The 25,955-nt window shown below is 39.9% G+C and overlaps 1 protein-coding gene across 12 annotated transcripts in view; it reads right to left on the bottom strand.

Annotated features, from left to right (window-relative positions):
* CLYBL (citramalyl-CoA lyase) overlaps positions 1-25,955 on the bottom strand; it is a 239,856-nt gene that overhangs the window by 17,398 nt on the left and 196,503 nt on the right. For 5 of the 12 annotated variants that reach the window (XM_019971669.2, XM_070800435.1, XM_070800436.1 and 2 more), the window contains 4 exons: positions 22,586-22,687; positions 20,778-20,871; positions 19,292-19,459; positions 14,498-14,622 (listed from right to left, as the gene is read on the bottom strand). In XM_019971669.2, the coding sequence (XP_019827228.1) occupies positions 14,498-14,622; positions 19,292-19,459; positions 20,778-20,871; positions 22,586-22,687 (489 nt within the window). Of the gene's footprint in view, positions 1-14,497; positions 14,623-18,256; positions 18,842-19,291; positions 19,460-20,777; positions 20,872-22,585; positions 22,688-25,955 lie in introns of those variants that run through there. The other 7 variants (XM_070800443.1, XM_070800441.1, XM_070800442.1 and 4 more) reach the window with 3 other exon arrangements.

The following is a 25,955-nucleotide window of genomic DNA, read 5'->3' as shown; positions in this document are numbered from 1 at the left end:
CCTTAATAACCATCACTACAGCAACAAGAAAGAAAGAAAGTGAAAGTGAAGTCGCTCAGTCGTGTCAAACTCTTTGCGACCCCATGGACTGTGGCCCACCAGGCTCCTCTGTCCATGGGATTTTCCAGGCAAGAACTGGAGTGGGTTGCCATATCCTTCTCCAGGGGATCTTCCTGACCCAGGGATTGAACCTGGGTCTCCTGCATTGCAGGCAGATGCTTTATCATCTGAGCCACCAGTGTTTTGGTACAGCAACAATAACAGCTCTAATTTCCTGAGCAGTTCCTAGCCCCGGACTGTGCCGGGCCCTTGACATGCTTTATTTCCTGTAACGCTCTCAACAATCCCGTGAAGTAGATACGGTAACCCACGACCATTAACAAATTGTTTTCCTTTTCCAATTGTAGTAAAAACAATTAACCTAAGTTCACCATCTTAACCATTTTTAAGTGTGCGGGCCAGTAGGGTTAGGTAGATGCACTCTGCTGTGCAACAGACCTTGAGAACTTCTTCATCTTGCAAAAGTGAAACTCAGTCCCATCAGACAGCTAGTCCCCATTACCCTTCCTCCATCCCCTGGCCACTCTGATTCTATGAGGATGTATCCATCCCCATATTATAACCGAGGAAACTGAGGCACAAAGAAACTTCTGTGAGTCTGCCCTGTAGCTCTTAAGTACAGAGCTGGGATAACACCTAGCTCTATTTGATGCAAAGTGTGAGCTCCAGGCCCACATTTGTGGGCTGCTCTCTGGGTGGGTTGCCTGGCCACCCAAATCAGAATCATCTGGTGCGGAGGCCGCTTGTTAAAATGCAGACTCTTGGGCTCCATCCGATGAGGTTTCATGCTGAAGGTTTGGGCATTGGCAGGGAGCCCTCTGATGATTTGAATGTCCACTGAAGTTTGAGAAGCTCCATGTTTTAGCTCTCCTGGGTAGCAATAGTTAGGCTGGCTTTGACATGGGTACAACTCCACCTTTGCTCTCAAGAGATGCAGGTGCCATACAATGCAACAAGAATTAGAGAAAAAGCCAGTGTGCTGAGCAGAGAGATCCGATGCCTGGAAAGGCTGCCCTTCTCCCCGGTCAGGACCACGTCTGCCAGTTTGCACTGCTGACTTAGACATGATGCTCTGTACCTAGTGATTCCCCCTAAAGTTTCCCCCCAGTGCCATGCGTTTGCCCCTAGAGCTGCCATGGGGCTTCGGCTCTGTGCACAACAGCTTTTGTTCAGCCATTATCTATTGAGTTATTTGTTGTAATGAATCACTAGTTGGCCACTTTGGCACATCTTTCTACACACATGTAAACGGCTTCAGCCTCCTGCCAGTAAAGAGCAGTATCACCTTAGCATAGTTGTTATCTGCATAGGAAGGGAAACAATTATTTATTGGGCTGTAGGTTTTCTAACATCTGGGTCATTGCCTGGTGGTGAGATAGGCATTGAAGTAACATGAATGTTATTAGACCCTGATGTTCTTCAAGGGGGGAGAATCTGACTTACAATTTGATGGCAAAAGGACGGGTGATGATGATGCTGACAGCAGTAATCATATGTATGGGAAACAGTCACATATTTTGCATTTCTGGCACTTAGCACTTGCAAACTTTTTTTCTCTGGAGTACTAAAAGAGTAATTTGCTAGCATCCATAAATGAATCTTCTTCTTTCCCTGCTCACTGTATTTTCCAATAACTTCTTCGGGCATTCAGGGAGTTCTCTTTGGCACATTCCCATGATGGCATTGCTTACGTCAGAATTAATAATAATATTTGAGCTCAGTTGTTACAGTCCTTTTTTCAGAGTAACATTTTCTTTTTTCCTCTGTGATGCTGTCTCTTATTTTAAATTAACTTTTATTGGAGCTGAGTTGCTCTACAATGCTGTGATGCCTTCTATCGTAAGGCTTAGCCTAAGTCTTATGCCCAGTGAATTACTTACCTCGCTATGGTTCCTAGTGAATTCCTACAACTTTCAGTCAGCGTTGACCACTATGAAATTTGTGGTCTTCTTGTGTCCTTTTTTTGCTAAAATCTTAGGCCCAGCCCTGACGTCCTGTCACATAGCTCTTCCTTACTCCCAAACTTAACTGTTCCTGATACCCCTCAATGGGGGAAACGATGCTCTCACAGACACTGATGGGCACTGTTTCCTTCTTTCCTCCCCCAGCTTTCATCCTATCACACACTTGGAGTCCTTGGACAGGTCCTAGGATGGCCTGGGTCCCCTCACAATTTGGTTAATGGGTAAGGATTTGAGCTTGGGTGTACCAGGCACCCGACGTTCAGTGGGGAGGCTGTCAGCCCCCAGGCTGGCTGGCAGGGGTCTCACTGAAAGAGTGCTGGGACATTCACAGGGGAGCTGCGTCTTCCTAACTGGGACCATGAGGTTATTTTTCTAGGATATCAGATAAGATCATCCACTTCCTTAAGCCTTGCTTTGTCTCCCTTTGGACTTACAGAATCAAGAGCAACCTCCTTAGCACTTGTGATGAGACCACACCCTGCCTCTGCTCTCGGCTTTGTCTCCTGCCTGTCCACACACACACACCCAGGCTCACCTGCACCCCTCCCACAGGCTCTGCTCTCTGATGTGATGGTCCTTTCCCTGTCTGTCTGGCAAACTGCTGCTTATACTTCAAGAGGACAGAAAGATGTCATGTCTGTGAAGCATTTCTAGACTTCCCTGGTTGGGCTCATTTCTCTCCTTCCTTCCCTCACACCCCCTCTTGTCATAACCCTTGTCATGCTCTACTATGGAGAAGGAGATGGCAACCCACTCCAGTGCTCTTGCTGGAGAATCCCAGGGACAGAGGAGCCTGGTGGGCTGCCGTCTATTGGGTCGCAGGAAATGGTAACCTACTCCAGTGTTCTTGCCTGGAGAATCCCAGGGACAGAGGAGCCTGGTGGGCTGCCGTCTATTGGGTCACAGGAAATGGTAACCTACTCCAGTGTTCTTGCCTGGAGAATCCCAGGGACAGAGGAGCCTGGTGGGCTGCCGTCTATTGGGCAGGGCTGGACACGACTGAATTGCCTTAGCAGCAGCAGCGGCACACTCTACTGTAACTATTTGTTTACAGTGCCTTCTTTCTCACTGGGAAGCCCTTGAAAACAGGGTCTCCTATATCTTTGAGTCCCCAGCATCCAAAACAAGGTTTTGAGTGAAGCTTGGCTCTTCTGTGGGGAGAATGACTTGGGAAGACAGGATCAACCTTACCTTTCTGCTCTCCTTTATCTGCAAGTGTCTTTGTTCCATGTGATCCTTCCCTGGCCTGGTCATACTCCCTGGTGAGTTGGCTGAGCCTCCAGTAGAACGCAGGGATAGACCAAAACAAATGCGATGCTGGGTTGGGGTCAGGTTAACTCGTGCAAATGACCTACCATTAAAAGTGCAAGCGAGTCCATCTGTAAGTGGTGCTTAAGGGATTAGAAGCTACAGAAAGAGCCATCAAGTGGGGTGGTTTGGCCTGGGAAGGGCTGTGGGGGAAACGGAACTTTGAAGGTCAGCTTTAGAAGGTTAGGGATGCCCACTGAAGGTCAAGAGAGGGGTGGGAGAAGTGGAGCAGTGCATCCAGATGTGTGAGTGGGGTTGGCCTTCTGTGTCCTCTGCTCCCTGTGCCTCTGGTCACCAGTGACTCAACAGATCAAGCAATATGAAGGACCGCAGTATAAGCTAACTGGCTCAGTCTACTGATGAAGGGGTTTCTCCAGGGCCTGAGGAGCCAGAGCCTACTCTCACACCAGTGAAAGCCATCCGGAAGAGGGATAACAGACTTCCCCCAGGACAAAGCACAGGGGACTCAGTCTCTGCTTGATGCAGTGAGACTGCAACCCACAGGACTCCCTCTGTTCTCGCTGCCTGCCCTGGCAGACCCAAGACTCACTCATCCCTGGACCCCAAGGGGAGGAAGTTAAAGCACTTTTTTCCTTTATTCTGAGTAATTTTCCCTCTGTTCTACGATAGTCTGGGGATCCAACAATTTGATTTACAGATACAAAGGTAAATCTTTGTATCTGTAAAAAATATATATCTTTTTAAAGGAACTCCTTGGTGGCTCAGATGGTGAATAATCTGCCTGCAATGCCGGAGACCTGGATTCCCCCTGGGTCAGGAGGATCCCCTGGAGAAGGGAATGGCAACCCACTCCAGTATTCTTGCCCGGAGAATTCCATAGACAGAGTAGCCTGGGGGGTTACAGTCCATGGGGTCACAAACATGAGTAGGACAGGACTAGAATCTAGGGTTTTTCACCCCAAATCTCAAACTCTTCCCACTAACCAGTATACTACAAACTATGACTGGTAACTATGGTACCTAAGATGATTATAGAAAAATTAATGTCCAAAAATTTAATATACATTATTTTACATATACTGTATTTTAAAATTTTATTTAGATGTGACATAAAAAATGTCTAAACTGTTATTTCAGAGATATCATTACTTGAAATGAGGCTGAAAAGATTAATGCTATACAGAGAAGGTCCAGATAAACAAATATATGAAAACATGATTTTAATAACTGACTTGGGAACCACTGAAATACAATGTGCTTTCATTCAGAGTTCCTACTTGGAAGCTCTCAACAATAATTATTATGACGGCAGAAACACCAAAGGATATTTTCAGTGAGAAAAAAATTCAATAATAAAAATGTGAATGACATTTTAAGTCCTCAAAATACCTGAAGCATTTGTAAGAAGGATTAAAGGAGGTGACATTTGATCCTTATATGTGCTTCTGAATATCAGTAACCCTTTGTGTTATGGATAAACATCTTTTAAAACTGCCATGGGCAATGAAAGAATACTATTGAAGACTTGGGAAATAGAAAACATGTTTTTCTTTTTTTAAACACTTTAAATTGGAGTGCTTATTTGATAGGTATTTTAATATTTTGAATTAAAATTCAATGGCCATTTACTCCTATGACCAGAGAATTTGCAGATGCTCATTTATCTCCACCTGAAATTTCTAAAAGCTCAACTGAAGTCATTCAACATGGGCAGTTCACATTGGGCTGATCTGTCATTACTGCTGGCACCGAGATTCTGGTGGGTGATGTTCCTTAGCATTTGATGGGGAGGCCCTTTAAATAATTCGTAAGAATGTTAACAGTTGGAATATTTGAAGGGGGTTCATTTTGTGCCTGATTGGGGAATACAGTGACCATGCAGGACTGTGGAACTGCTGCAAGAGGATCCCTTCTGCCCCTGCCTCGGAGCATGGCCTCAGAGGGGGGTGTCCGGAGCTGGGAATCCTGCACCCTGAGCAGCCTGTCAGGTCTATCTTCTGTGTTCTAAATGGTGGAAAAGCGTGGAGAAGCTCTGTCCTTAGCCTTCCCAGCCTCCCTCCTGTCTTTTCCCCTGGAGCTGTCTGGCTTGAAGAGCATAGAACCCTCCTTGGAGAGTGGGATGAAGGGGTCTGTATGCCCCCACTGCAGGTCCACAGCCAGGTCAGTGCTGCCCAAGAGGGTGTGCGGGTTGTCCATTCAAGTGGCCCTTCTGTGACTTTCCACCAAACAGCAATGGGCAGCTGCCCGGGTGAGCACATTCTCAGTGGAACTCAGGAGCCTGCGGCTGAAACAAACAGCCATGCACAAAGAGTGGCTAGGAATATGGGCTTTCTGCTCAGCTCCACCGGAATTTTTTTTTTTCCTGCACTGGGTCTGTGTTGCAGCACACAGGCTCTTCCTTGCAGTGTGGGGGCTTTCTCTAGTGGCCCGCAGCAGAGGCGACTCTCAAGTTTCGGGGCCCTGGCTGTAGAGCATGTAGGCTTCAGTAGCTGTGGCCCGTGGGCTGAGTTGCCTTGCAGCAGCATGTGGGATCTTCCCCGATCAGGGACTGAACCTATGTCCCCTGCACTGGCAGTGCGTGCATGCTAAGTCGCTTCAGTCATGTCCAACTCTGTGTGACCCTATGAACCATAGCCCACCAGGTTCCTCTGTCCATGGGATTCTCCAGGCAAGAACACTGGCGTGGGTTGCCATTCCCTTCTTCAGGGGATCTTCCCGACCCAGGGATCGAACCCAGGTCCCCTGCATTGGCAAGTGGATTCTTAAGCACTGAACCACCAGGGAAGCCCCCCAACCTGAATGTGAATCCAGGCTCTGCCTTTTCCTAGCTTGGAGTGATCTGAGCCTCGATGTCTTCATCTGTAAAATGGGAATGATGATCCTACCCCTTGTAGGGTTAAATAAAAGAATGTACATCACTCAACAGGCTCTCAGTGTGTGGGAGCTACGACTGTTACCACCGCTGCCATCGCTGTCACCACGGCTGTGGTCCTGCCCGCAGCGCGCCGCTGCCACTCCCGTCATCAGGGCGGTCAGCTCCACCTGCGGCTGTGTCCACCTCCAGGCCCCCTGCCACCAAGCTGCGGCTGTCACTGCTACTGCCGTTGTTAGTCAGAGAAAGTGTCATCCGGTTTATCCCAGGAAGGGCCAGGGAGGAGCAGAGCATCGGACTATGACCAGATTTGAAGATTCCAGACTAGCTTTAAAGGTTCTGAGAGTCATCCGCGTTCTAGGACATGTATGAGCAGAGGATGACTCTCCCTTCCCCAAAGCTCCCTGTTCCCTCTAAACTCTTATAAATCACAGACTGATTTGTCCCTGTAAGAAATGAGACTCAGAGGTGCTATGTATTTGACACAGAACCAGTATTTGAAAACAAATGCATTTTAAACAATTAAAAAAAGAGAAACTTAGAATATCTGCTGGAGGAGGTTCTAATCAAAGGCAGGTGACCAGAAGTTGGGAACCAAAATCAGGCCAAGTATATACCACATGAAAAACTATGTACCAAAGTGAAACAACTGGATTTCTAAGCATATATTTATAAGCTTGAGGCTTCGGTCAAATGGTACAGTTTTCAGTAGCTGGTAAGCAGGAAAAGGAAAGGTATAGCATAAAAAGAGGAAATTCTTGGGAACATGGGAACTGAGTGGATGTAAAATGAAGATTATCATTAACATTTTCTTCTTAATAAGGAAGCATGAAATCATTTAGCTTGAGCTCTATACAGGAAGTAGAAACACGCATGTGTTGGACATTGGTAAGATTAATCTGAGACTCTGCCCATAGTTTTAGGAAACTGGTGAAGTAAAGAAGAATTAGCAGAAGATCTGGAAGATGAATTTGGAAGGGAAGGTAGAGGTGGCTGAACAGTAGGGAGGAGCGCTGAGGTGAATGTTTGGGTCAATTATGTTAATACGTGACCTGTCCTGAGCTGTCTACTTGCCCAGATGGAGTGTCTCCGTGGACCAGAGCCTCTTTACTTCACAGACAGACAGGGAGACCAAAGGCACCTTCTGTTTCCAAGATTCTTCTCAGAACCCACTAAATGTAGGCAACAAGCTTTATCTTTTAAAATATTCAGGCAGAATGATCAGGACAGGAATCAAGAAGGCTTTAAATATCTTTTGATAAGGAAATTTGGAAAAATCAGGACAACTATGCCACATGGAAGGCTACCTACCGAGGTGAAACAATTGGATTTATAAGCATATTGCAATCTAAAGGAGTTTCCGCATTTGCCAGCAAATTAGAGGGTGTGCTTAATCTTCTGTTTTTTAAAAATAGCTTTATTGAGGTATAATTTGCATACCATAAAGTTCACCCATTGTTAAGAATATAATTCGTTGACTTTTACTAATTACATAGAATTCTGCAAGTATCACTGCTCAGATTTTTTTGAAACTAGATATCTTGTTGGAAAATATTTTATTTTTTAATACTGAGATAAATGTGGAAATACCTTGCATTTAATATTTTATGTCAAATTTAAGCTGATATTACTGAGAAAAGCAGAGAATGAAGGCCATTTTATAGCAGTTTGAAGCTAAGACCAATAATTTTAAACTTCTTCTATTTTATATGTTGTAGTCTTATTCTTTCTTTGGAAAATAATCTAAACAAACTAACATTAACTAGAAGGCACTTTAAATTTTAAAGCATTTACTAAAATATAAATGATGAATAATAACTGATGAAATAATTAGTGAAAAATTTTTCTTTCAATTTTTCTAGAAGGGGAAAAATGCCAGTATCATATATATTGTTAAAAAGTACAACGAATAATTTCTTTTTAGCACTGTCAGAAATTTAGAAACCAGCTAGCTAAATAGTATTTACTAAATGTGTATTGTGTATTGATTTCTAAGATGCTGCAGGAGGATGTACAATAGGGAAAATTCTTAACTCTCTGGGCTAGTGGTAAGAAATGCCCCCACTTTTTTTTTTCCATTGAGGTCCACTAACTTGAAAAAAAATAAGAGAATTCTAGAAACTCTTGCTTTCTATTTTTAGTAAAATAAAAGCTCGATTTGTCTGCTTTTAATATTAAAAAGAATTAAATAATTCTTTAATAAGCATCACAAAATATCAAAGGAATGCTCGGAACCTCTCTAGTATAATCAGCAGAAGGAGAGAAGCCAGGGGACAGGGGTGGGGGTGGTGGAGATGATGTGGCAAGAAAGGAAGAGAGAGAGATACAGAAAAAGAGAAAACCAAAAAGAATCCACGGAAAGGGAGCAGGGAAGGCAGAGGAAGGACATACACAAACACACGCAGACCCACACATCCTGAGAGGGAGAAGTCTCATAAGAGGGAATGAGAGAGAAAGATGTTCCAGAGTAAAGCCACCCTTTCATGGCCCTTGCTTGGTTCTTGCTCTTAAAGGAGCTGAAAGGCATGGTGTATTTCTGCAACCACAGGTGTAACTGAGAACAGGACTTTGGGAACTTGTCCTTTGAGTGAGATGAAACCCAGCTCGGGGTCAGACAGGGCCTCTTTACCAAAGGCCCCAGTCTAGCTCTGAGAGTTTCCAACCTAGCTTAGGAGATCGAATGACTAATAAAACAGAAAGAGGTTTGCAGTGATCAGAGCCAAGATGTCTTTCTAGGGCAGGGCAGGTGGACACAGCCAAGACAGAATTGAGAAGGAGGGAGCCACGTGGGGAATAATAGCTGGGAAGTTACATGGATTTTCAGTGCTCTTTCTTTTCTCATCACTTACTGCTCATGTAAAAAAAAAAAAAAAAGAGTGTATGACGAAGAAAAAGATTCTAATCTGAACTAATCAAATTCACATTTTGTTTCTGAGTGAATACTTTTTAAAGCTCTATCTAGTTTTGGTCATTAGCGTGCAGATTCATTGTGACCAAATTGAAACCAGATTTAAGTTAATTCTGCTCATATCTTTAGTGACAAAGTGAGCCCTGATTTCTGGTAGGGGCTGGATCCCCACCTTGGGTGTGAGTGACCTTGGGTAACTTCCAAACCCTTATTGGGTCTCGGTGTATTTTTTAAGCTGTAAACTGAAAGGATTTAACTAGAAGATTTTCTGAGATTTCATCCAACAGAATTACATTGTTTTCAATTGAAATTAAGCAAGGAAAAAAAAAATCCTGAAAAATATAAGCCAGAAGAGAAGTATTTTGATTAAAATACCTTTAGGAATGTGTTATAAATTAAGGATGAAACAACTTGAAAAATCATCAGATTTAACCTACATACAAAATCTCTTATCCTCTAACACTAAGCCAGCCACTTGCCACTAAACCTGTGTGAAATAACGATATGATCAGCAGTAAAAGTGTATTGCCTTGATTTAAATGCAATTTGTTGTTAATCAGATCAACCTTAAAGTCATCGTAGGCAGACTCAACTTTCTAAGAATTTGACTTTTTAAAAGTCAAAAGTATGGCATATAGTTCTAAAGATTTTCATTAACAAGGAAATAAATGGAGAAATGCAATAACTAAGCATCTCAAAAGAAGAGTGAGGTCCCTTCCTCTCTCATTTTCACTGGCAATCACTCGGTTCTGATTTTGAGTGTTTCTGCTTACAAATAAATGGGGCAAGGCTGTGGGTGGTGGGGTGCATGAGTGTAGGAGGGCACACTGCTGTCTATTAGCGGAATCAACTCTTTCCTTTGACAAAGACAACAACCAAATCTTTGGATGGTTTATTTGATCTGCGTGAAAGAGTGGCAGTGGGATTTCTGGCACTTGAATAAGCGGAAACAATATTTTTGGCTAGAGAGACTTCTGAGTTCTCTCAGGGAGCCTTCTAGAAGGCCATCTGGACCAAACAGTATTTCTTTTGTAAAGCCCTGCATTTGGAAACACAAATGAAAGGTGTGTGAGCCACAATCAGATACCTATGAAAATAACTTGCTTTCAATACTGGGGAGGGGGTATTATTCTTTGGATTTTTCTAGATCAAAAGACTTACATGAGGGAAAAAAAACCTCTTTCTTTTTTCTTTCTTTATTAAGATATAAGTTCCCATTTATACTCCTGTAGAGAATTTGCTCATTAATGTAAACATATTAATCTGAATTACTGCTTTCTCCGGAGTGAAGTTAGAATGTTTCAGTCATATGTGTCGTTTATAGTCGTTATGTCAGCTAGTGACCTTGCTTTTGACCTTTATAATTACTAAAGGAACCTAGATTTTAAAGGTAGAGACTTTTCCTTCCTTGGTTTTTAGCCAGCTTGCAAATGAACAAAAAATACTGAAAAATTTAAACAAAATCCTTCCAAAAACCAAAGCATTTAAAGATTTCATATGAATAAAACAGACTGCTTAGAACACTGAAAATGTAGAAAGTCATATTGGCAGCCAGACACTGCAGAAATATGAATATTCTAGCAAAGTACCTTTAAAAATCGATCTCACCTAATACATGTTGCTATTCTTAATATCTTCTGCTATTCTTTCATATTTTTCTGTAAGAGTCTCTATTTGGAAAGAAATGCTAAATTCTTAAATTAGAATTTCTTGGCATTATCAATCATTTTAAAAAAGCAATCGACTATTTCCTTTAGCTGTCATTTTTGCCCAAGAAGTGATGAAATTAACACTGTGTTTAGAATATAGACATGAAAAAATGTACAGTATCATACATATATGAATGTATATTTAGTACAAATATGTATGTTGTATGTGTTTATATATAAATTAAGGTTTCTATTAATATTAACTAATTTGTTTGAGATGGTTTCAATTATCCAATTTTCATACTATACATAATTCTTAGTTGATAACAAAAGAACTGCTAAAATCATATCTTAAAATAAACAATACTAAATTCAGTTCTAAATGGAGAATTTTCAAATATTGAAATCATTATTATGAAAATGACATCAAAATGATGTAAACTTTTAAGAAAATACAAATTTAAGACAAATCACATGAGAGTGACTTATCCTGGCTAAAATATTTCACCAAATAATTTGAGGCTAACATAATTAATGACATGCTGATTGTATCTCAAAACGTATTTTTCTAGAAGGACAGAAGAAAGACTCAAGTTTGATTAATAGTGTGGATATATACCTCAGAACTGATGTCAGCTGAAGCAGAAATATTTTAGCTTATGGGAATTAAAACAGGAGCATAGAGTATGTGGAATGTTTAAATTACTTCCAACAGATTTTAATGAGTCCCTAATATTAATCTTCAGTCCTAATTCTTATGCTGGGAGCTGTTACTATGCCAGACAAATTTTGTTAGCTTGAAAATATCTTTAGTTTCCTTAAACAAAGCAGTTATAAGTATCATTACCTGCCCTACAGTGACAGATTATATGAGCAGATTATTATTTATTATTTCAAAATTATTTTTAATGTAAAGTATTTTTTATCCAACACTAGGATGAAGGGTATCAAACTTTATTTCCTTAGAACTTTCAATTAATATAAAATTAAAAAATTTCCCATGATACTAAAGACTAAACCCCAATAATTTATCTACTTTGGATCTAAGTATTCTCATGAATTTTGTTATTTGGAGGGGACAGGAAAAAAAGGTAGAACTTTAATTTCTTAATACTAATATTATTATTACTACTATAGAAAATACAAATGACTCAGCACTAACGGTGAACTTTAGCTATACCTTTCGTCTTAGGGCAAAGTATAGTTTAAGATAGGAGCAGGAAGTCGAGAAAAGCAATGATACATAATTTTGCCTTCTTGGGTCATTTCTACTTGAAAGCATTACTTGAATGAAATTTTCATCAAAGGGTGAAAAAAAACATCTTTTAGAAATTTTAAGTATCTCCCTAGGACACAAACCATCAGCTTCCCATTCGCTGAGAGAGTCACCTGTGCTTTGGACAAAATATCCGAGGGTTTATGTTTTCATCAGTGAGTCACATTTGAAATAAAACAGATTAGATGTTTGTTGGAAGCAGTAGTTTATACAACTGAGCGACCTATTTATATTAAATCTTTACAAACAGAACCTACATTATTTAAACCCCAAGACCCCTCAAGACCCAGAGTCACCTACCTGGCAGACCCAATTTTTGTGACCAGTCAATTTATAGGCCAAGAGAAAGAAACATGCGAACTGGATAAAATAACCATATGTCCCCACTGGAAGCCCCATTACTTGAATCATTTAAACCTTGCTGGACAAAGCACCAGGAGAATTTGCTGTAGGAAACAAACCTACACGAATGAGGCAGGGAAGAAATGACCTAATAGTAAATCTCCCTTCTGCTCTCATTTCTATGGTTCTGTGTTAAGAAAGGCTGTGCTACCACAATGTTGTGAAAGCTTATGCCTCAACAAGAGGGCATTTCTTATTTAAAAACAAAAACGAAAAAAACCCCAACAGTTCATAATTTAACATGTAGGTTGCCATCATCAAGGCAAGGACACTTTAGGGCAATTTTCCCTGGGAACAGCACTTTCACGATACAATGGAAAAGTGTTGCTTTTCCCCTCATTCAAGAACTTAAATGCCAGTAAAAGAATGTGTCTCTAGTTTGAATTTTGTTTGCTGGCTACTGAAACTTAGGGAAGCCTCTCCCATACCGCTAGCTGCTTACAATGCCAGTGGCATCCTTTGATTTTATTCAATGTGAAACCCAGTGTAGACAGTAAAGGGAGGCATTGTTGGCCCAGACTGGAAGTCTACTTGGTCTGTGTTTTGACGGTGCCCATCCTGCCTCAGTTTATGTCAGGAGGAAGTACTCATCAGGCGCATATCCTTAGCTGGAATAAGGTACACACTGAGGTAAAGAACATTTAGCAGTGTGTGCACAGGCAAGCAGGCAGGAGAGGGGAGTGGATGGAGTTATTTTGCATACATAAATGTAAAAGCACAGGGCTCTTCTCTCCAGATAAATATATTTATTCATGGAGGAACTGAATTGGGGTGTCAAGATATAGAAAAAATATTGTTATGAACTGCAATTTTTTAATGGTTATTACTGATACCAAACGAAAGGTTGCTATTTATCCTGAAATTGGTATAAGTCCTGATTTGGATGTTTCTAGTGTCACATTTTCTGCCTTTTGATTTTAAGTGCAAGTTTGTGCATAAAGGAGCCTGAAAGTATGTGAGGGCAAGCATGCGTGCATGGTTGGGACTGAAGGCAGGTAATGAGAGGGAGGGAGTGACCCATTTAATATTGTTACCTAGTTTTGAAAATCTTGGGATTTTTAGGTGTTTTTACTCCAATGAAAAGTACAAGCCACACGTTTCACATTGATGTCACCGGGTCACCACTGAAAACCAATTTTGTTCTTTTTTTTTTTTGGTGGGGGGCGTACTGTTTAACATTTAGAAACTTTATAATGTTTCAACACTCTTTCTCCCCTGAGTAGTTTTCCATGCTAGGCATCAAAACTTCACTCTTTATGTAAGTAACAAGGCCAAGTTTAGATATAACCTCTAGAACAGATTTATAAAGGCAACTTTCCTCCCATCCCCTTAAAAAGAGGCAAACGGTATTATTGCAAATAACCTTTAAGATAATTAACTGACAATGCTGCAACTAGCATAAAATCTTCCTTCGGGCGACACCTCATTTAAGTGTTACTGGCACAAAGTGGAGACAGATTGTGCATCACCACTGCAATATTTACACAGCAGAAACCCACAGAGCAGGAAACGCGAGGCTCAATGATGCACTAAATTAGGAACAACCGTACTCCAGTGTTAATTTGCTTTCCATTCGATCCAAATCTCAGGTCCAGAAATTGGTACTAACACACAGACAACCTCCCACTCTTAAATGACTAAACCGGAGGAGATTTTTGTACTCCCCCCTCCAAATTAAAATAACTTGAAATTTATTTCTTCTCTCCCCAAGAATCATTTGATCAAACTGTGTTTATTTCATTACAACTTGCTCTCATTTTGATCTAAAATTATTTTCATATGAATGCCACATTGGGGTCTGTAGAGTAAAACTAAACAGACTTCTATTTTCTCAAAGGCTGCCAGTATAGTTTATGAAAAGAATAAAATGGGGAACTTGAGAGCCAGTGAGTGAAATATTTAGGAACGAGCAACAAATTTACCTTAAATGAATTTCTCACTGATGAATGATGTCCCCGTCTAAGCCCACACAAATCCTCCTCCCCCAAATAGGAGTTTTTTTAGAACCACGCAAACAATATATTTTTTTTCATTCTTCTCCACAGTATTTTAAACATGAGTTTCACCCACCGTTTCGGGGCATTTTAACACGTTTACCTTTCCTAATTGCTGATGCTCTTTAAAGGCAGCAATCAGTTCTTCAGCCCACTTAATCTTTTCAGCAGAAGGAGAAAACTGCTCCTGGACCACCGCGATTTGGTTCGGGTGTATCACCTGCTTACCTACGAGAAGATTAATAACACCGGAAACACAAAACAACAAACAGATGTTCAAACAAAATGTCTCAACCACGCCAGGCTCCTGAATGCCTGCCTTACAGAGTGTATGTAAAATAACTCATTCTGTTCAGAACTTTTTAAAAAGAAAATGACCACCATCAGGCAGGCCTTTCCAGAACACCACAGAAGAACAAATGCAACAATGGCAGCAATTGTGTTCTGGATGCTATAGAAATGTCACCTTAGTGCAGATAATCTCTCATTTTTAGTTACAGGTGGATTGACCAGGCAGCTCACTGACTGACTGCTTTGGCTGGAGCTTTAGAGGATAATGTCTGCAAATTAGAACAATTATTTTGAATTAAAGTAGAAAAAAATTACACGTTAATTCTTTCCAATTCTGTAAGTTGTCTTTGGCTTTTTCTGTACCATTATTCCACCTTCCATGATTTCTTTTAAAAGCAGTCGGTTTTCATAGAGCTTACAGAAGCAGGTGTTATAACTACATTAATATCAAATGGTGTCTTACAATAATACATTTAATTTTCGTTCTTTCAGATGAATATGGTGCATCCTGTCTAACCACTAATAGAAAATTGGATTTCAATTAAAAAAATTTATCCAGTATAGTAAAAAAGAAAGCAGAGTTGAACACTGAGGTCTCTAGATTACCACATTTTAAAATGTTTAAATATAAAATTACAAAATGTTTTTCTAACAACAAAAAAAAGCCCCAGATTTTCCCATTCTGCTTATGGAATGAAGATTGGATATTTCTCCCTTATACAGATTATTAGACACTGCAGAAGAAATCTTATTTCTACAGAGACAGCTTTAAAAAAGCTTTAAGAATCTTAAATAAAAATATTACACAAGAGTCACAGGATTCTATGAAATCATGCATTCATTAAAAAAAACAATTTAGCAATCAGGAAAGAATGAAATCTAATCAGGTCATTAATAAAGTACAACATAATTTAATGTTGTAATAATGATGAGATTATGTTTTATTATATGATAAAATTATAGACACATTTGGTTCTTTAAAAATGAATGCATGCTTAATGATAATTTACTCCGCCAAGTATATTTGCTAGCATATCAATTTGCTTTGCTTTTGAAATAGCTGTTTTAAGTACAAATTATATCGTTGATGTTTTATAAAAGTCCATTCCTGTTACTGTCATTATTCTGTCGAATAGGAAAAAGAACAATGTTTCTAAGAAAAAAATTTTTTAGCATTTCATGAAAAAGAGTTTAAGTGAATAAATATAACAATATCTTGTCTTCAGAGTGGCTTAATTAAAACATCCTCACATTGTTGTTTCATTCTTATCTGAGAGCATACTAATAATAACATTAAAATCCTATATAAATAAAGATGCTTTAAATTATTTGAGGGATAATTTCTGGGAACAAATAACATCAGTGATGACAAATGAGAGTTTTTTCAATATCAGATACTGAAATTATATTTAAGTAATCTAACAGTTGTTACAATGTGATCAATAAAGGATGTCAGTCTGGTCATCATTGTGTACTAATTGTTAGTCCTGAATTTTATAATTTATGTACACAACTTACACTGATGGGTAAAAAGCCAGATTTCATGGGAACTTCTTGGTACAGATACCATAAATTGAGAAGCAAAACATAAACTATTTACAATGCTGTGAAACTAATGGAGGCTTTCAAGTAGCCATATTTTGGTAATGAGGCTAATTTTAAGATATGTGTTAAGTTTTAGAAATTTATGAACCTCCATATGTGAAGTTATCTTTCATTGATCTTATATATCCCAACAATTGAACGGCAGACTTTTATGCCATGTGGGAGTGAAGCAAATATTTTATACAGAAGAGTTGTTATTGACAAGTTACTGAGAGGGTGCAAAATTGGAAGACATTAAAATTTATGACCATGAAATCCTTTTTACAGTACCACTTGATATATCGTGCTTTAAATCAATATCTGTCAAGTCTTTTAGGTAACTGTATGATGGTGTCATTTTTGTCTTCTACAAAAGACTGCAAAAAAGAAGAAAACCCATAGTGCTTCATATTTATAATCTTTCTTCTCAGCATGTAGTACTGGAATAACTGTGATGCCTAAGTCGGCTGTTAAAGCTTTATTCCAAGATTTATTTTTGGTTTCTTTTTATAAAAATAATTCCTAAAGTTAATAGTCATTTATATAGCTAATGCATTGACTTAAAATCAATCTACATGGATCGTAGCCCTGTGAAACAATGATTACAGAAGAGAAACTGTGACCTGCTGTCTGAGGCATGGTTAAGTGTCACAAAAGTACAATTCATTAAAAAAAAATCTAATTTTTTAAAGCCTGGAAAATTCTTATAGTATAGATCCTTATCAGTGTTATAGACAACACAATACTTCATTGAATTTTAAAACTTTCAGGCTTTTGCTTCAAATAGGGTATGCAGCTCTCTTTTCCTGCCCTCCCTCCTTCCTTCCCCTTTTCTTCCTTCTTTCCTTTTCTCCCTTTTTGTGCAAAGTTCAAAGTATGGCAATTACATGACAAATAATTAGGACAAACAGATCATGAGTGGTGTAAAATGCTCATTAAAGCATTTGTTGTTTAAAAATACTACCAATAATCTCCTATCTTATTATCAAACCAATCACCTTTTATTGGTGAACAGAAATAATGTTGGGACAAGAAAGACCTTTCTTTCTAAAAATTGCAAGATGGCTCTGAAGTTCAGCTTCCTACTTTCCTGACTTGTTCCCCTGAATATATAATGGGCACTGTACCCTCCCCTGCCGCCCCCTCCCTTCCACTTCCATTTTTTTGTGTGTGATTTAATACTCCCTGTTGTTGAGAAACAATGCTGCCAAGTCTGTAAGCGCCTCACACTGAGTTGGGCACAATCTAGAAATTTAAATCTGATTTGAAATAACTTGTCTGCTACGATCGAATTAGGGACCAATTTAATTCAGTTCTCTCTCTTGGAGAAACTCACAAAGTCTCTTACAAGTTCTGGAGCAAACACTTACCCTGGAGGAAGCAGAGGACACCCAGGTTATCCTGAGTGATGATCAGAGAGGCCCCATCAATTCAGTGCTTTCTTTTTTTTTTTTTTATTGTATTAGTGCCCATTTCAGAGCAACATCTGGCTGCTTGGCAGCCAATGCCACATAGTTTAGACCAACAACATCAGGGTGTATTAGATAGATTTCATGGAGTCTTTCTCCAACTCTTCCATTTGGGTCACATCCTAACAGGTCATTGGAAAGAGGCAGGTGTCACAGGTACAGAGACAGGGACGCTTTCCTTCTGGGTCTCTTTCCTTCTGGGTCACTACTAAATGTAGGGGCGATTCATTTGTTAATAGTTCAGATGAATGAGAAAATAGTTCTCTATAACAGACATCTTATTCATTTAGCAGATTTGGGGGAATCACATTTTTAACTCTTTGTGTTAAAAACACCAACACATAATATTTGTTTTATTTAGACTGAAAGATCTCTGGCCAGGCACCTTGCCTATATTATGCACTCTCTCAAATGCAAAATGTTGGCATTACTCCTACTGCCACAGTTAAAGCAAATAATGATGCTCTTTTAAATAAAAAGGGCCCCTGAAACCCTAAAAAAATAAATAAAAACACAAATACAAAGGTCAGGGCTTTATTTAATTCTATAACACTGCTTCTTCAGTCTTTCCATTTTACTTTGGGTTAAATTATCATCCATTAAGGTATCTTTTATATTGAAGATCATTTTATGAAATGTTTCAGTCACCTTTATGCAAACACATTTCAAAAATATTTACAAAAAGAATAGCATGGATGCTTGTCATTTTTATTTTTTGGGGTGTATTTCTGATCACAATATTCTTAGAACTTGCAGCAGAAGAACAAATAATAAAATAGATTATGGTGCTTTTTACCCACAGTTTTGTGTGTGTGTGTGTGTGTGCGCAACTGCAGACATGTTTGTGTATAGAATCCTATTGTGGTTTTTCAAAAAAGATTCTTGTTGCAAAAATACAATTTTCGGTTGCTCCTTGGGCTCCTGGGTATGAGTGAGTGGGCACACCAATCAACAGATATCTATCTGTCTGTGCTCCAGGACTGGATTTCAAGGGCCCGCTGATCTTAATGCCAGCCAACGCCCATAGGTGTCACCCGGTACGCAGACACTCACGGGGTGGTGGGAGGGAAAGGAGGGACTTGAAGTGGCAGAAAAATAAAAAGCTGTATGAATTAAAAAAACAAAGAAGATATCACTAAATGTTTTTCAGAAATAAATTAATATTTTGGATATTTGAGTACATTTTTTTTTCCTACCCATCAACTCAAATTCTTAAGGCAGTTCACTCGGAAACACTGCTATAATGGCCTTGTTCTTCCCCTCACATCAGCAAAAACTGCAGAAGAATTATTATTAAGAGAACAGAAAAAACTTGTAGGTATTATCAGGAGAAACTAAAACGAGTGTTTTGTTTTTTGACTTGCAGAGCCAAAGACAGATATGACACTTTGGCAGGTTCTTGTTCTGGATAACTTTTTCATGTTTCATATGGTGGGATAAGTATGAGTCACCCGGCTACATTAAATACACCCAGTTTCTGGTTACATTTCTATTTTTCTGGAAAGTTTGCATAATCTAGATACTGCTTTCTAGGGTATTATCGAGAATCATACCCGTAAATCCCATTGCAGCTCCTTCTCTCGACTGCCTGAGGAGCCCCTCTTCATCCCGGAAGTCGATGTACACCAGATCTATGGCCTGTAGACCGAAGGCCTTAGCTACAACAATAATCTTTTGTCGAGCGTAGAGGATATCTTGGGTTTCCTTACTACTTGTTGCACCTGAAGTGTTGACAGAGAAAGCAGATGTTAACTTTGGAAACTGGACCTAGATATATAATATTACAAACACTCAAGTGTGTAAAGACTTCTGTGTCTACCTGGGTATTTCACCCTAGCTAAAGGATGGTGCAAATAAAAAAGAAGAGAGGGTTCTGCGTAGGCAGAGTTAACTCTCACTTGTGTCTCTTAATCACGCAAGGCATCTTTTCGAGTAATTACTTGCACATGTATTAAGAGAAGGCCCCTCCCCTATCTCACCAGCTAGACACAAATGACTCAATAGGCCACAAAGGACTCCAGGTGTATTCTTTTCCTTCTTGCCATTGCTCAGAAAGTGTCACTCCAAAGTCAGCACTCACTATACAAGGTGGCCAAATAGCTATGCGTGGAAATAGTTAAGTCCCTTCGCTGAGCACGGAATTCGGGTGCTGTGGCTGCAATGCTGTGTCACAACCAAGGTTCTGAGCCAAATACGGCAGCTTTGAGGTGTGGATGGGGAGCTGGGGGAAACGAAAGGACACTGGTTTTGAGAGAGGCAGAAAGTGTCCACTGAGCTGTTGTATACACAAAAGTTTCCTGGAAAGAGTGGTATTAAAATAAGTTCCTTTCTTTCCCTCCCAGGAATGGGGGGCGAAGTGTCACTGTTTATATTTGGACCATGACACTGCCTAGGGAACGCTCCAGTTTTCAGGTCACTGGGACTGGGGTTTTGATAACGCTTTGTGGCCGAGGCCCCTTTTCTAGACACATTCACAGGCTCTAGTGATACATCTGCCCAGACCAAAGACAGTGCCCAGGGCAGGAGGAAGACCAGTGAAAACCAGCATACTATCTCAATGAGTATTTCATAACAAAGGGGCTCAGAAATATACTTTAGGGTGGATTTGAGATCTACGTTAAACATTTACATACTGCATTCAGTGTAGAAAACAACTCATTAAAGCAATGTGAAATTGCCTTAAATTCGTGTTACAAGTCTAGACAGCCCTCAGACTAATGGGAAAACAGCATGTTTAAACAACAGAAAAGTTGTTCACATAACGTACTTATTATGAACAACGTAGACGTCATATAGACCTGAACATGTCTGAGGCTACGACAAGCTTTTTATTAGTTATTTTATAAACGAATGGAAGTGTTGATGTAGGGTTCTGGAAGCAAGACAGCTATGAGGTGCCCTAAATTATCAGCAAGTGTTGCCCATGGTCATGGTTGGCAAATCGATATTGCCATGGAAATGCCCATTCTTGGAGGGGCAAAGAAAAAATATATACACACAGAAACAGCGAGAATGAGAGGAGAAACATGTCTTTGACACCTATGCTGGCTCGAAAGTCTTCTCCTCCAAAAACTACAGCATCTAGAAAAAGACCCACTCGAGGCCCGTTCTTTACTGCTTCCTCACACACTGCCTGTAAAAAAACAGAACAGAACCACACACACACACGTTAGAGAGAAGCAGCATGGTATATTTCAGTAACAGAAAGATGCAACTCCTAACACCGTTTGGCAGAAAGCTGTCCCGAAAATGCAGCCCCAATTCACCCCTTTCAAAAGTACTTAATATTGTCCCATGTAAGTTATGTTGCACATATTTGCTTTGCTTAATGGACTACATTAATATAGTTGTAAATATGTTATTAATATTGATATAATGTTCACATTTTAGTTCATCCAATCTTTAGAGAAACTTCCAAGTTCACTCATTTTGATGGTACTAGAAGTTACTTCTGTTCTTCCAAAAATTTGTTTCTGCTTTAGGAGACCCTCCAACAATAAACATAAAGCCGCAGGAGAAAAGGAAAGAATTTAAAAATCAAACTAATTGGATTATTTGCTTTGGGATCAAGATTTCTCAGTAAATGGTCTCAGGATTAAAAACAAACAATACAGAACTCTACAACTCCAGAAGAGAAAATAAAAACGCAGTAAGTCATGCAAGATATATTAATAAGCAACTTGGACATTTCTTGGTGAAAATAAAGATGAACAGCGGTCATCTTAGACACGACTGTGACTCTGGAAAGGTGGAGAGTCAGCATGCTAATATATGTGGGTGGGGAAGACATGAGGAAGGGTGAGAGCACTGCTGATCAATTTCAGGGGCTGAGAGCGCTTCTATTATGAATAAAATGGCAAATCAGTGCTTCAACTGAAATCACTGTATGAGTCTAGTTGCATCTAGGGAATCTGCATCGATTATATCCTCAGAATTCTAGGGAAGACTGGGGGAATTTGTGGTTGCTGGTGTAAACGTGCTGATGCAGCTCCCCAAGCGTCTGCACGCTGCCCCTCCTGCACGGGCCAGCAGGTCTCAAAGTTTCCTCTCCGAGCACTGGTTCACATATTACCTCCCCCGTACAGCTGGACTTTCTCTTTTTGTTTTTAGATATTTCTCCTCTCCTGCCCTCTGAGAAGGGGTGCTACAGTGATGTTTACAGGTCAGATGGAACGTGAATGAAGCATATTTTGGATAACAACTTAGATGGCCACTGATCAACAGGAAAAAGAAACAAGCTGGCTATGAATTTGTTAAGGCACATAGTTCAATGCGATCATACAACGGTGAAAAAGCTTGGCTCAGCAAATCTTCTTGTATGTACATTAGGAAGTATTTTACGTTTTAATGTGGCAAGTTGAAATAACATAGAACAAATTAGTGTGTACACTAACTCAAAAACAGTAATCTTGGCTATTAGACATTATAGTTAATGTTGCTACAAACAGGCCTGAAAATTTCCCAGTAGATGGCAATTGTCACAAAAGGATAATTGAGTTAATTCATAAGGGTGACATATGTTCATGTACACTTATTCTATAAATGAAATAATTCACAGCAAAAATTTACAGTGATTAATTAAAATTAATGCCAGGAATATGTAAATATTTCATTTAAATACTTAGGACTAGGAAGTTTTTTCTTGCTACTTAGCCAGTTTCTTGTTTTCTAAGATGCTCACAACCTGGTTTTTGGTTGTTACAGATAACACATGGTGCTCAAGGTTTACTGTGCTTTATAAATCTTTCTAGAAAAATATTTTAAGCAGATGCCAAGACTGAAAACCAAAGTTCTTTTCAGGTAATAAATAAAATTCTGACTTATTAGCCATATTATGGATTTCTTACCTTAAAACTGAGCAAACCCATTGCAGTTTCCACAAAAGGGATTAAATTCATAGGTTGTTCAAGTTTTCGGTCTTTTAAGTAGAATGAAAATTTGTCGGAAAGCTAAAATTAAAAAGTGTCATAAGTGACTAGTGGGGAAAAATGTACAATCATTGAGCTCTAGAGTAGAAGTGGTATTTAAGTCTTTGACCTGAGGAAGTAATACATAAAAGAATTAAAAAAAAGAAAAGAACAGAGGAAAACAAAGTTTCCAAAAATGAAATAGTAAAACCCCAAACAGTATCTTTTTTTTTTTTTTTTCCTGAAGGAGCAATTTGAGGCCTAGGAGTTAGAGGTGGAAGGAGAGATTCTTGAGTTCAAATACTTTCCTTGAGAACATATTTACTTAAGACCTCTCGCCTCCATTCCGTTCTGTGCAAGTGGCAGGCCCCTAAAACAATGAAGGCTCGCTCTACCTGCCATTCTGGTTTCGTTTCCGACCCAGAAGGACATCAGTGTGACTGTTCAGCAGCCTTCTACGTGGAATCCATATTATTCATTATAGCGACATTACCCTTTGTTCCGAGGTTTTTCTCCATAATTTTTTAGCTTACCTAGGAAGACCTTAAAAAGGAAGTTTAATTCTTTGAAGACCAAAGCTCGCCAATTTTTTCCATGAGACCAGTTCACAGCTAGCTCTGTGCTGTCAGTGGGGTAGCCCAAATTCCAAAATCTATCATCTGGAAACATACAAAAGCTCTCACACAGATCTCCCCCCACCCCTTTCAAAGGGGGAGAAAAAAAAAACCCCACCACACTCTAAATTGTAAATCTATTATGTCCATCTAGATCTAATAAGATGTGGGGAGATAAAAACACACACATACACACACACACACACAGGTATGATAAAGATATTTTTGTAAATAACGATAAAAACATATATATCCATTTTAAATTTAAGGAATATTCAGCCATTAATGGATATCAAAGGAAAAGGGAATTTTAATCATCTCTCCATTCAGTCTCAGTTGGGTAAATCATATCTAAGAGATTTGCATAAATATAAACCATCAAAGACTTTTCATCTTCAAAGGGGGTTTCAAGACCCTATAAGCTTTGTACTGTAATCATGGCAGGTCACCACCCTGCAGGAACAGGGCTGCTATGGCAACATAAAAAAACTAATGCTTAAGGCTTAGCATAATATTCTGACTAATAGAAAGGAAACTCATTTTAAAAGCTGGCAGCCTATTTACCAGAAGCAGGATTAGAGGTGTTATTTCCCCTTTTAGCTGCCCCCTCCTTGCCTATGCAGCGTCCCTCCCCCCAACAACCACCAAAAAAAATCTAATCACTGGGATCTTTAAAAAGCTTTTGAGCAATTTGCAGTAACTTTACAATTAGGCTAAAATAAATCACAGCTTTCAGTAATGAAGAATTATTCCCAGTTGCACCCACTGCCCCTCCCTTCCTCGACACCATCATCATCACCTCCTTAGCAACTTTACAAGGGAAGGAATAACTCAACCGAAATAGCAAGGAGGAAGCGAAGGCTACAATTTCAGGGGACAAACATATAGTATTCCACGAGAATGGAAAGAAAACATAATTTATGTCACACTGAAGCTAGAAAATGGGTGATAAAATATTAGTGGTATTACCTGTGCAGCCAAAAAAAAGATTTTTTTTTCTTGTTAAAAAAAACAAAACCTTGAAACATCACTTGTCCCATTCTTGGTGATAATAATTATAACTACAAAACCTGTAAAAAACTGGGTAAATCTTTTACAACCCCTTCCCTGGTTCCTAGTGAGAAAAATCTCTAATGCCTTTTGTTTTTAAGCCAGGAGGGGCATTTAAAAATTAAATATTCTAGCCCATCCTCCTCCTCCTCCTCCTCTCCTTTCTTAAAAAATTGCATTAAGTACTAACACAAAAGGTAACTAGTGGAGAAGTTTCAATTAATTTTTTCAAAAGGAGACGATTAAATGTTTCCGGCCTGGTAAAGTGTTCATTTCAGCGAGGTGGAGGGGACTGGGGGGGTTGTGTTGGGGGGAGGGAAAGAAGGGGGAAGATCACAAAGAGATTGGGGAGGAGATGAAGTAGCCGGGCTCAGCAATTCTTTCAATTCCAGTGCACACCCAATAGTGTGCTGGAAGAATGCACCCCGTTCGGGATTTGTGGGAGAATTGTCCCGCCACAAAGGAGGCAGAGTCACGCTTGTTATAGTCCAATAAGCCGTGCCAGTCAAACAAGAACCCACACTAGCGACAAAAGGCCAGTAAGAGATTCTCACACAAAAGAAAACAAGGAAGCCCATCTTTCAGTTGTGCATCAGGCTCTGGGTTTTATGCTTCACATAAATACAAACGGAGAGCAAAAAATAAACAGCCCCAAAGACTTCTGTTAACTAGAAATCCTATTTAGATTTCGGTACTTTCCTCACAAGCCAGGGATTTAAAACAGCGCACAGAGGCTGTGGCCGAAGGCCGGGGTGAGCCCTCCCCTCTCAAATGAGGGGTAATAACGGTGATAAATAGGCATTAACTCAGAATCCAAAAGGGAACAGTGACTTCAGATTCCATTTCAATCAACCTAGGACACGTCCGGATCAGTCGGACCTGGAGGATGTGAACCTTCTCTCACCAGCACCTCCCAGCTGCTGGGGGGTGACCTGGCCCAGGAGAACTCTAGTTTGGAAAGTAAACGGGGGCCGTTGAACGCAGGTCTTCAAGAAGACGCCGCGATGAACTGTCCAACAGAAAAATAATGGCAGCTGCGTATGTCATTATGAACTTTGCAGTAGCTGCATTAAAAGAGAAGGATGAAACAGGTGAGTTTCATTTTAATAAGAGGTTTATTCAACCCAGGATGTCTGAAATATTATCAGTTCAACATGTCATCGACATTAAAAATTACTGAGATGATTTACATTCTCTTTTTTGCAGGTGGTGGGTGTGTGGGGAGGGTGCTGTGAGGTCTTCGAAGTCCCGGGTGTGTTTTACACTTACAGCACATCTCAGTCTGGACTGGCCACACTTCAAGTGCTTCCACCCACGTGTGGCAGGCAGCCACGGCACTGGAAAGCACAAAGCCGACACAGCTACGAGGGCGGAAAAGGTGAGCAGTGTCTGGGTGTCATGTCTAGGACTCAGTTGTAGCCACCACCTTAGAGGTCACCTCGGACGTGGCATCAAACCACTGTCCACACACCTTTATCACGCCTCCAGCACCTGGTGCCATGGGCCCCCCACCCCTGACTGGCACAATGGAACCGCCCTATATTCAGCAGAGATCTGTAGCATCACAGTGACCCCTAAATAAAATCTAGCCCCACCCAACCCCCCAACCCGGGTCCTGCTTTAACAATGAAAACAATCATAGTCTA

Source organism: Bos indicus, chromosome 12 (genome assembly GCF_029378745.1).
Source record: "Bos indicus isolate NIAB-ARS_2022 breed Sahiwal x Tharparkar chromosome 12, NIAB-ARS_B.indTharparkar_mat_pri_1.0, whole genome shotgun sequence".
NCBI lineage: Eukaryota > Metazoa > Chordata > Mammalia > Artiodactyla > Bovidae > Bos > Bos indicus.
Note: the sequence above shows the minus strand (reverse complement) of the source record. Positions and strands in the feature narration are given on the sequence as shown.